This window comes from Lolium perenne, chromosome 6 (assembly GCF_019359855.2).
Source record: "Lolium perenne isolate Kyuss_39 chromosome 6, Kyuss_2.0, whole genome shotgun sequence".
NCBI lineage: Eukaryota > Viridiplantae > Streptophyta > Magnoliopsida > Poales > Poaceae > Lolium > Lolium perenne.
Window position 1 is genome coordinate 12,353,047 of NC_067249.2, and position 12,102 is coordinate 12,365,148.

Here is a 12,102-nt window from a genome sequence, read left to right on the forward strand (position 1 = left end):
AGACATAGATACCCTTACGGTTTACACAACAACAACATAATCTAGCCTTCATACAGTTTACAGAACAATCAGGTGCTGCAATCAAGAAAGGGAAAATATCATTATTGCGGTAGGAAATCTCCCATGCTTGACATGTCGATGGAGGCACAGCCGGATCACAGGACGATGTAGTTTTCCTCTTCCATTTCTTTCAGAACATGAGCGTAGCGGCGAGAAGGGTGAGGCGGCCACTAGGGCCAGCGACAGTGGGGCACGGGGACAAGCGGCGGGGATGGGAGAGTGGCAGCAAGGGCAGAGCTGGGGGAGCCGGTCGCTGCTGGGTGCTTAGCTAATGGTGGGGCGTCGGCGCGACCATGTCCCTCCTCACATAGAACAGAGAAGGGTTGCGTGAGGGGAATAGCTAGTGGTTTTTTTTTCTTTTCCACAGATGAAGATAGGGGCAGTTTCGGTGAGTTAAAAAACCTGACAGTTTGACAATAGTAGTAGAAGGTCGTGATAGTTTGGCATTTTGGCGCTTTGGTTTTTATTTGTGGTATTTTGATATTTTTTTCAAAAGCTAGTTTGCTTTCTAAAAATGCTTATATTTTTGGAATAGATGTAGTAATATCTAACTCAGATCCGTCTCAAGGATAAGACAGAAGGAACTATTTGGTAAACATGTTGATCGGTTGGATATGCACACGAACCGTCGTCAATAACCTGTGATAAGTGATAAGGTTTCCAACAAAACCATACGTACGGAATATGGTACAGGGGAAGAGAGAATGTATTGGCAACTTACGTCAACAGCTTCGACTCTATATATTTCAAATCATGAAGCTATATATATGTACGGTAACTTATTAACGTACGCCAACCACTAGCCATGCCAATCATGGAGCTATAATATTCGATATATCCACCTACACAACATATATGTACGTGGCCAATTCGATATTCTCCAGTTTTGGCAGCTAATCAGGGTGTGTATCTTGACCGGTTGTGGGATGTGCGGCGGAAAGGACTTCTTCATTTATATATTTTGCATTTGGTCAGTTGGGTTAATTTGGATCTAGGCTGAGGCTTCACTGTTCAAACCCTTGCACATGCATATTAGTCAAAAGTATCTAAATTTGCTTGAAGGGAACAACCCGGGGCATACATATTAAACGGATACGAGAGTATCAAAATTCAACTTGTTTCATCCAGATTCGGATCCACAGTGATGCATAACCGTCGCTCAAAAGCATCCACTCAATTCATATATAGAGATAGGCAAATACATATTGCTCTATACACTACAAAAAGTAATTAAATACGGTGTGTATATATATGGCAAGTCGTACGTGTGCATGTAGAATTACTTGGGTATCACACGTAAAAACATAGGTGACAGAAAATGCTCGAGTACATCTTATACATGTTGGGGAGTGTTGTTTGGTGGTGTGGCAGACGTGGCGAGGATGATGTTGCGCCTGCCGCGCTCCGAGCGGCAGTTCTCTGCAAACTTTTGCCCAGGGAGATGAAGCCCCTCGCTCTTCTCCTCTTTCGTCCACTCGGACGCGTAGAAGTCTTCCTCGGTGGCGTTGGCATTGGCTGGGAAAAACATAGAACCCCACTGTGGAAAGTGCACAAACGCAACAGGAAGCGTGCAACACATGATCATGATGCCCATGTATTGAAGTCCCGTGCCCGTTGAATATTGAGATGATGTGAAGAAAAGAAGTTGAGTGAGTCCCGCGCCAAAATTGCCACCGGCACCGGTCAGTCCAGAGATGATACCGAGAGACCGCCGAGAGATGAAGGGGGCGACACCAAACGTGGCTCCACAAGCAGCCTGGGCACACACAGAGAAGAGGACCATGGCGGTGACAGAGGCTGGCAGAGCAGAGGCGCGGCCAAGCCAGATGCAGAACGCACCGCCAGCAGTCTGGAGAATCCATAGGTTCCACAGGCGAGCACGCATACCGAAGTAGCGAGCACCAAGGTCAGAGAGGTAGCCACCTGCGGGACGAGCAACGAGATTGGCCATACCAAAGCAGGCTGCGATAGTGCCAGCGGTGCTGAGGTCTAGGTGGAAGTGGTCGAAGTAGTACTCGGCGATGACATTGTCAGTGGTGAGCTCAACACCCATACTGTAGCCGTAGAGGAGGACGAAGATCCATGTCCGGTAGTTTGTGACAGCACCCCACAAGACCTTGGAAAACTTGTCTTTCTTCATATCTCCTTTCTTTTGGAGGCTTGCGAGGTTGCCATCGGGGAGATCTTGCCCCAATGTGAGCACGAGTAGCCCCATGATGATGTGCATCATCCCCGGCACAAAGTAGGCGATGCGCCATGCAACGAAGGCTGTGGCGCCGCACTTCTTGATGGCGTGGAAGACGAGGGGCATGATGAGTTGCGTGGCACCGCCACCCATGTTGCCCCACCCTGCCGCCAGCCCATTGACGGTGCCGATGATCTTGCTGTTGAACATGGTGCTCATCCAATACTGGCACGACACGAACGTGGCAAGGGAGAAGCCGATTAGGAAGCGGACCGTGATATACCCTGCTGCATCATCGATGAGTGACATGCAGAAGACGGTTGGAGCGGCGAGCATGACGAGGAAGGCGCAGCCGTAGCGCGGCCCTAGGAGGTCGCACACGGCGCCCATGACAAGCCTAGAGAAGATGGAGCCGGACACGGATGCTACACCGGCGTTGCCGATGTCAGCCTTGGCGAGGTTGAGGTTGTCGCGGATGATAGGCACCAAGGGTGCCGCGGCGAAGGTGGAGACGAAGCACGTGAAGAAGGAAATCCATGAGAGATGGAAGGTGCGCATGTGTGGGTTGGCGAAGGAGAAGAGCCGGAAGGACTTGGCCTTGTTCTCCGAGTCCACTGGCAAGGTGAACTTGCTCGCCGTGGCCTCCTTAGCCCCGGTCTCAACCTCCATCTTTCCCTCTCTTGGAGCTAGCTAAGCTTCTTCTTAGCAGCTGTTACCTCTCGAGCTTCGCTTGCAATGTAATGGGGATGGTGGTGTTGTGGATCTTGGATGGATTAACGCGGTACTTATAGCAACATGTAGGAGAGTTGACAATGGGCTGATAGCTCTCAATCGATTCTCCGGTGCTAGCTAAGGTACAACTAAGATTCTGCCCTTTGGGCATCGTAGAACATCAATTGTCAGTTAAACAATTTGCATCTGACGGAATCATGGAGAAACAGTGAGTGAGTTAACTACTCCAGCTTGGAGAGCTGGCGTTAAATCTGGAAGAGAGTGGAGAAAATTAGCAAGTAGTTTAAGGGATACTGGTACTAATTAAGGGAACCCCTGGCGCCGCATCTCCTGCGCCTGTGGCTTTTGGAGATCCTCTAACTTCCCTACACAACTCATTGGATACACCAAGGATCAAGCTCTGTGACTCGACGCGTGGAGAGAAACTCGTACGTTGACTTGCATCTCTGCCGGTTACGAAGGGGGCAAGATGAGTGTCAGGGTCACCTATTTAGTTCAATTTGATTGAACATATGTATGTAGCCGACATGTACGTCGAGCGATCGTCTTTTGCGAGGACCGAAATCTTGGTTTTATACTTCCATTTCAGCCGTGTCATATCATGTCGGCTGCTTAAGTGATGAGTAGGTTTCTCAAATTGACTAAGTTTCAGTTCTTACCCTCTCTGATTCTAATTGGTTCACTTGAGCTGTATGTCTTTTGCAGCAATCGAACATCCACGATAATTAACCGCGCAAAGTATTATTGGTCTGACTTCTTGTGAGACGATGTTTAATAGAATCGAATCTGTCCAAATTATGTAGACATGTAGCATACGCGTCATACTTACGTGTGTCAAATTGTCAACCCTGGCATCCACGTCTAATTCCGGTAGCTTTCATGTTTCTTCCAAACCTAGCTACGGTCAGATTGATATGAGACATGTCGACCATTGATCCGTCACCTCGTGGGGACAAATTGACTAATTAATTGTCTCCTGATGAACCCGGAGACCCAAGAGCTTGCCTACACAACATACATATCTGTATCTATCATTCATTCATTCACACACACGCATGCTTGCTGATCGGCGGTGAGTTAATCATGCTTCATGCATAGATCAATACATGTAAATATCCAGCAAAGTCGTAAGTACATGTCCCCGTCGTCTTAGTTTACATGCAGGGGTCACGGTTAATTATGTGGTTCAACGGAGCTAATTGATCCAGTAAACACATGCCTATAATTGAGTTGTTTACATATAATTAGCAGCTTCTAGCTACATATAGTGCTAGCTGGTGGTGGACGATGCAGCCTGTTTGATTAACCTTAGTTTTAGCATATGAGAGTTGAATTTTTGTTTTCCAATCTGGCTCGCTGGACTTATCACGGGCTGCCGGCCAGGCTATATAAATTTGTGATAAGTTATGTCTTGTGAATGGTTCAGATAGCTGAGCGGCTGGCTCAAGGGAATTTCAAAACGATAAGCCTAGCCCTTCGGACAGGGTATCACGTCCAATCTGACTTCTTTGATTCGACGGATTCCAGAAACGAAGGAGCATGGAAAATGTCACCATGCCACAGGGCAAGATCGGTCAGCAGCTTAAAACAACGGAATTGATTTGGTTACAAAAAATTAGTTTCTGCTAAGGAAAATTTCGCAGTTTCTTTCCGTTACTATTTCTGTAGAATCAAAGGGACCCTAAAAGGAGAAAAAAAACAGAATACCACCATGGATCAATATTGGCAGTTAGCCGATTTTAGGTGCCTATTCTATATATATTGCTTTCTTTTTTTTTGAGAAAAATTCTATATTGCTTTCCGATATGCTAGTTTGTTCACGTTTAGTTTCCCTGCACAGCTGCACATCTATGCCAGGTCCTAGATGAATAATGTCGCTAAGCATAATTAACATATGGCTAAGCAGTAGCATGAGAAGTTTCTAGCTAGTTAGAGCGAGCTGGTAGCTGACGCATCATGCATGCGGCTTGTCAGATTAACCTTCAGCTTTACTTTCCTGATTTTGCAACTACCTGGACTTATCACAGGTTGCCAGTCCTGTTATATAAGGGCATGGTCATGTATGCATTATATGAATGATTCAGATAGCGCAGTGCCTTGCTCAAATCAATAACTAACAGATAAAGCTCGCCATTTGGACCAGGCGATAGCATGAAGGAAGAAATCAGAAGAAAAAATGAACTGGTAATGACCACCATCGATAGATATTTGACCATCGGTTCCTATAAGGCTTATCATACACCGATGTTGATTTAGTTGGGTTTAGTTTTGTTGCACATCTGTTGTGCAAACACTTGATCCTTTAGAACCTTTCTCCATGTGAATGCTTCATCATTCGCAATTAAAATTAAGAAAAATGTAATGGGGATATTCCTTAGAACCCACAAGTCACACATCAATGTAATTTTTTTTGGTGCAGACATTGTCACACCTACAAGCTCGACGAACTCACACCAACGCTGCGCCTGCAAGATTTGGAGGCATCAGAATGTTGGGCCATGTCCCTCCACATGGAGGTGTGTTGTCAGCCCAACATCAGCCCAAGAAATCGAACACGTATCAACACTACAAAGATTCGGGTCTATTGCAATGAAAAAAATTGTCGCAATATATGCCGTTTCGTGGAGATATGCACCTATTACCACAAAACAGTGTTCGTGGGCAAGCGTTGCAATTGGACACATGGTAATAGGCTATTGCAACAAAAATGCAATCGTGGCAATAAAGTGCTCTATTGCAACAACCACGCGGGCAGTTGCCACATTTTTTCCCGCGGCGACACTCACTTATCTCCACAATGTGGTTTGTCGAGATAGCTTAATGCAACATGCGAACAAATCATGGCGATTGATAGTTTGTGGCGATAGAAATTTGTAGCAATATCCTCTACCAACAATCCATGTTTCGTGGCGCATGCCCTTTCGTGGCAATAGACAATCGTGGCAATAGCCTATGCCAACGCCCCCTGTTTCGTAGCTTTAGACATTTTGCCATGAATTACTACGTTTGTGGCGATACTCTATTTCAACAAAATTTAGTTTTGTGGCACCAAATACTTATTGCAACTAAGCATGTAGTCATGGCGACTAAGATTTGATGCAACACTATATTTTTTCATGGTACTAACCTAAGGCAACGGAAAGTGAGTTGTGACAATAGCCTATTGCAATCATAAAAAAACAGCCATTAAATTACAAACTTCAAAACCATACGTACATACAAATCAAAATTCTGATCATAAATATTCATCAAATGAAACTCAAGTAAAATGTAGCCATCCTAATTAAGTGTAAGACTAAATTGTCCATGATGTATAGTACATCACCATCGTGATTCTTGAAATCTGTACTTTAGGTGTGTATTCCCATTACTTGTACCCTCTCCAGCTATTTCTTTGGTTCCTGCAATCAAGAAATGGAAAACAAGCCAAGTTATGTCAAAAATCTGCCATGAGATTGGACAGAAGCAATTGTACAGGAAAACTAGCATCAAGTGTATAGGAACTAGCACCAAGTGTCTAGCAAAGTAAAAGCAATTGTAACGCAATATTCTTATTTCATCTCAGAAATATGCCTAAGAGCATACAAATGACAAAAGCAATTGTATAGGAAAACTAGCATCAAATGTCCAGCAAATACATTTGATACATCACTACAACAACAACCCCCCTTCAGCAACGGATCGATGCGTTGCGAAATGTCCACATAAGCGTTGGTAACGTCTACACCAACGGATTTTGTATGCGTTGCCATAGGTGGCGTTGCAAGGGTCTACAACAGCGCATATACATCCATTGGTAAATAACATGAAGAAGCGTTGTAAGGTAGCAGCACATATAGTTAGAGTCTAACAACACTTCATATGCGTTGGTGGTTGCCCTAGATGAATTGATTTGAAATCCACATAATAGTTATTATTGCAAAAGCTTAGAAGAGTTGCTAGATAGCTCAAACTATTAATGGTAGTATATATATGGACATCAATAATTATTTGTTCAATGTTGGGAGTGCACACAAGATGCAAATAATAAACATAAAAAACTCATATATTAAATCAACTCTGTAGCTTTACATAGATCATGATTCAACGAATACAAGCTGCATATGTGTCAAAATGTCATTCTAAATCATAGTTTACAACTATATGGTAGCAGCACCATTGTTGAAACTTGATCGCAGCATCATAACCATGTATCATCCAAATATTTTGCCAACCTACAAAAACACCAAATTGAGATAAGCAACTTAACATTAGCGAGACAAAAATAACAAGTGAATAAAATAGTGAAATTTAAAATTGCTGCAATATAGAATGGTTGAAGGCCATGAGATAATTAATCTGACCACTTCTTAAAAGTATAAGGAAATTGAGATTATCTTATCTAAACGGCGAGGTCAAATGAACAACAAGAAAACGAGAACTCTTCCTATCATATATAAGATTTTTGCATGTCCTCTTCCAGATCCAATAAATCTTCCGAGGCTGCCACACTCGTTGAGAAGAGCTTAGTCGGAGGGCCATCTTATACCAAGTAGCTTAGTGCTTTTGATCTTTTAACTAAACCTGTTGTGGTTCACAAAGATTAAATCAATATAGCAGATAGAATAAAAGATTTAACTTAGTAATTGCCTAAGCATTTTCTTTTCAGTACACCTATTATAGAGTTATAGTTTAGGGAGTAAAATATTTTAAAGAATATAGCTGATAGAAGAAAAGATGCAACATAGTAATTGGCTAAGCATTTCTGTGATGTGCTGACTCAATGTGTATGCTTGAGTAAGTAAATCTACAGAAAAATACAAAATTTTAATTATTCAGAATAGCTGAAGGTAAACAAAAAAATGGAAATGAAAGTATATTCAGATATATCCGCCCACTTCAGCATGCATGCTAGTCCATCTGAGATGCCTAAACTGATACATGTGAAACCATAACAACCTGCGGACCAACAGCGTCACCAGGCCATACCACATACTCTGACTAGTTTATGGACTCTAATTTTGCACAACCATGGCTTTTTATTTCTAGTTGCATCACACAAATAATGAAGCTTTACCATTAGTCTAAAACTTCCTAAACAAAAGCACAGTCATAAGAAACTAACAAAAATTTCAGAACTATTGTGTATAGCTCCGTCTAAAGATCGCCTGACAAACACAGCTAAGTAAAAGAATTTTGTATCTTCATCGTCTCCCTCCTCAAGTAAATACGGTTCTATTGATAAATTTCAGAAGTCAGCACAATTTCCTGTATATTTACAACCAACTAGGTACTCCCTTGACTAGCCTCGAAAGACGCATTCTGTCGATAGTCCATACACAATATTCAAAGGCAACATGTATATTATGAGTTAATAATTTCTTTGTTTACACATGTATAGCAGCAGACTTAAGGTGAATGTAAAATAATTCTTCTATTTCATATATAATATGGGAAAGAACACAAACGTGGATTGCACAAATAAATAAGCTAGGCACTTCATAAGCATAGTAAAAGTGTAAAACTAATATTTTCAGATCATTTGCACAAAACGAGCTGGCATAGTAATCGGCCACACATCTGCCAATTTAATGCTACCATAGACAACGAGTTAAACTGCAGGAGCATTAATGAGGCTACAGAACCTACCATATACTACTGTAAAATTTGGGAACAAATCATTTAGTACTAAAATAAGTAAAAAAAGAAGAGCAATCAAATCTAGGAAATGTTCACCAGATTAAGGAAGAATCCATGTGGGGCCGATGGTTGGATGTTGGCATTCCTGGTAGGGGATCTGCGAGTGAACGTACCCTTGGTTGATGGGCACGGGCAGGAACGGCAGGAGTACAGCAGGGATCCACCAAGCACATCAGCTGAAAAAATTGAACGGATCAAGCCAACCAATTAATAAGTGCAGATATTGGGTAGGGTCAGAGAGTAACTGAAATATCTCCAGAGCTGAACTGAATCTCCAATGGTGTCGCTGCACACAGTGGTGCCCATCGATGGTTTACCGGCTCGCCCTGCAGATAATTGATGAACCGAAATCATCTGAAACCACCATAACGCCAGTGCGGAGAACGAAGCACAATCGGCTGAACAATATGGCGACCTTGACACAGATAAATAGATGAGACTGAGGACCAAACGAGAGATGCGTACACAAGATTGGGAAGGCGCGTGCCAGCGGCGGCTGGGGCGTAGCGGAAAGAGAGGATCTGGCAGGGGCGTAGCAGTAGGAGAGATCTGGAAAGGGCGTATTACTCGCGCACGGGAGAGGATCTGGCAGGAGCGGTGGGAGGAGAGGACCTGGACTGAGGGGAAATATCAATGAAGTGGAAGTTACTTATCGTATCTTCTCTTTTCTCTCCACTCGCATAGGAAGTGGGGGAATTGGTTATTAGAGGCGCATCCCTAATTCGTTGGAAGATATGCGTAGCTACAGGTGGGGTCGTGTTGTAGTGCATGAGACTAAGATACTAATTAATGAAGAGATTGGGCAGAAGTATTGCTAGTACAAGCCTATATTCCTACATTCTGAGCATACTGGGGGAAGGCAAAGTAGCAAAGTACACATAAGTGATCTTTTTACAGAAATGTAAGAACACATGACAAACAACTGGAGCAACTTGCACTGGGTACGAAGCCAACAACAGAGCAAGCATTCAGTCGAGGAATTCATAGAAATTAAGTAACGGTAAAATTCATCTACGGTTGCGACTTACCATTGCTTTGTAAAATCTAGAATTCAGTGTTGCAACTTGTAAGAGTGAAGTTGAAGAAATCACATTTGACTTTGCTCCTAGATTCCTACTAGGACTAGAGCTCTGTAGAGTAGTTTGCAAATTTGGATTACTATTTTCTTTGTCATTCCTCTTCTTAAGCACCTGCAAATAGAGGTTCACTTTCAGCAATGCAAGTAAGAAAAATAAATTTACAAGGCGGGAAGCATATAAATGTAATCACCTATTGGTTTCCCATTTTTTGGCTTAATTTAGCCATCAGTTGGCTGAACTTTGCCATCATGTTTTTTTTTAAATTCCATTCTTGATCTTCGCTTCTCTTCCAACATTCTTTCCCTTTCAACATGCTTTTCTTGTAACCTCTCCTCAAGTTGTTCTCTCCCAGCACGCTCCAAGTTAATCCTCTCCTGCATGTTTGCACGATCAAGCAACGCTCAGGCAGGCTGCCTCAAATTAGAAAACAACACTACTGTTATTTATGATCGAAAGTCAACCGAAGGATATTATCGATTACTGTAATTTATGCAATAACTTGAGTGGCACCAGAATATGCAAAGAAACCAAATGAAGGAAAGATTTTATCGGTATAGCTATTGAACATGCATGGCTTGGCAGAAAAATCTAAAAGTAACTGTGGATGCTTATAAAAACATACAAGCCAGGACATGATATTCAACAGAATGAGCCCTGCTTAGAGAAATATGAGCTGAATCCACAAAAAACAAAAGAAAGAACTGACACCATTTTATTTGTAAAAGGTGCTTGTGACAAAAAGCTCAATGCAAGTTCATTGAAAAGTAATGCCAGATGACCCTACAAGCATCCGAGTACTGGACAATCAACACAGGCACCAGCTACTCGGTCACAGATGATTTCCATGACTAGCACCTAATAGAATAAGTACTTCAGGTGTACTGTGTATTATGCGTGAGGGCATGTAACTCAGGATCGCCAAAACATATGTCATGCGCAAATTATATCTACCTAAATGAGCTGGAACAAGTAGCAACCTAAATGAAAAAGTATACAATCTGAGAGCTAACGAGTGATACCACTAATCAACTAGCGCCAGGGATACAGAGTCACGGTAGTAATAATATTAATAAGATCTCAGCAATAAAGCACCAGGTATTGTTCATATCAAAATCAAAAGCAGAGCCACGAGATAGATCGCGGGATCGGTGAGGTATTGGCAGGCCTGGTCTTGGTCGCGGCCGCCTCGGATTTGCTCGCCGTGGCCGACGCCGTGGACGGCATGGACGATAGCAAGTCGAACGTGGATTGTAAAGGGGCCATTCGGCTGGGGATTTAGTTCTAGGAGGAGATTGCAAAGGAGGCGATGATTGGCATTTGGGAGCTGCACAATCGGAGGAGATTGGGAGAAAGGAATAACCTGATACAGTGGTGTGGTTCGTTGGGTCGACGCCGTCATGACGCCGTGAGCACCGCTCAACAGGAGAACGTCTGCTCAGATCCGATCTGTATAGCCGTGATTTTGTTTAGAGATGTAACCGGGAAGGACATAATATATAATGGTCTTTTAGCGGGAAGGTTTAATAGAGGCTAAATTTCGGAGGGAGGTTAATTTTGGTGCAAACAAAAAAAATTCGGACATTAAGGCGTTTAGCTGGGAGGTTAAAAAAATTGGCGCAAAATACAATAGGTGGTGGGGAAGTAAATTTTTTTTGGAGGAAATGGTTCGAATAATGAATTGTATTGTAAAAATAATATTCAATCCAATATGAAATATATATGCTCCTAAAAATAATGTACCTAAAATTTGTTTGGAAAATGTTATTTCGTGGTGAAAAAACTACCGGATCACTAATAGGTGCGGTCCAGCAGTTTGCCGAGAGCATATGGGAGGAGCTCGGCATATCACTAATAGGTGGGGTCCAACAGTTTTCCGTGTGCTCAGTAGAACTCACGGGATATCACTGACATGTGGGCCCATGTGTCAGAACACTGTTAACGTGTTGGCGCCATCTTCTCGCTTTATTTTGACGTGTACTGTGGCATGGCTCTCGGCAAATATGTTGCCGTGAGCCCGATGAAGTGATCTCAGTGAATGCCTGATTTACTGGTTGTTGTTTGCCGTTAGCGTTTACCGTGAGTAAACACCCGGCAACAGATTTGCCGTGTGGATTGGGCACAGAGGAAAATCTGGATTTCCTGGATGAGAAATAGACATAAGGAAGGAAATGTTGATTGTGTGGTGATATATCCATGTACAAGATGTTTACTGGAATAACGATATGAGTTTTGATCTAAATATTTGTTTGCACTATCGGCCTATGTTCAGAGTATGCATTGAATAACAGGTTAACAGACTTGTTTCGAACCTATATACGAACCGGTACGTGTGAGAGACAACCCAGGAGGCAGCGGAAAAAGACACAA

The 12,102-nt window shown here is 42.8% G+C and overlaps 1 protein-coding gene and 1 long non-coding RNA gene across 3 annotated transcripts; both read right to left on the reverse strand.

Moving 5' to 3' along the window:
• Positions 1 to 1,287: 1,287 nt before the first annotated feature.
• On the reverse strand, positions 1,288 to 3,019 carry LOC127308862 (high-affinity nitrate transporter 2.1). Its single transcript, XM_051339768.2, has one exon. The coding sequence runs from the start codon at positions 2,912 to 2,914 to the stop codon at positions 1,394 to 1,396; it is 1,521 nt and encodes a 506-aa protein (XP_051195728.1). The 5' UTR covers positions 2,915 to 3,019; the 3' UTR covers positions 1,288 to 1,393.
• Positions 3,020 to 7,004: 3,985 nt separating this feature from the next.
• LOC127308869 (uncharacterized) lies at positions 7,005 to 9,334 on the reverse strand. Of its 2 annotated transcripts, none has more exons than XR_011746463.1 (2): positions 8,693 to 9,334; positions 7,005 to 7,191 (listed from the first exon to the last, which is right to left on the reverse strand). It is a non-coding gene; the product is annotated as an uncharacterized lncRNA (long non-coding RNA). The 2 variants fall into 2 exon arrangements; XR_007856820.2 differs by having other exon boundaries at positions 7,005 to 7,540.
• Between the last annotated feature and the right edge of the window lie 2,768 nt (positions 9,335 to 12,102).

Coding starts and splice junctions, on each gene's coding strand:
- LOC127308862 (XM_051339768.2), bottom strand. CDS start 2,914: ATGGAGGTTGAGACCGGGGCTAAGGAGGCCACGGCGAGCAAGTTCACC.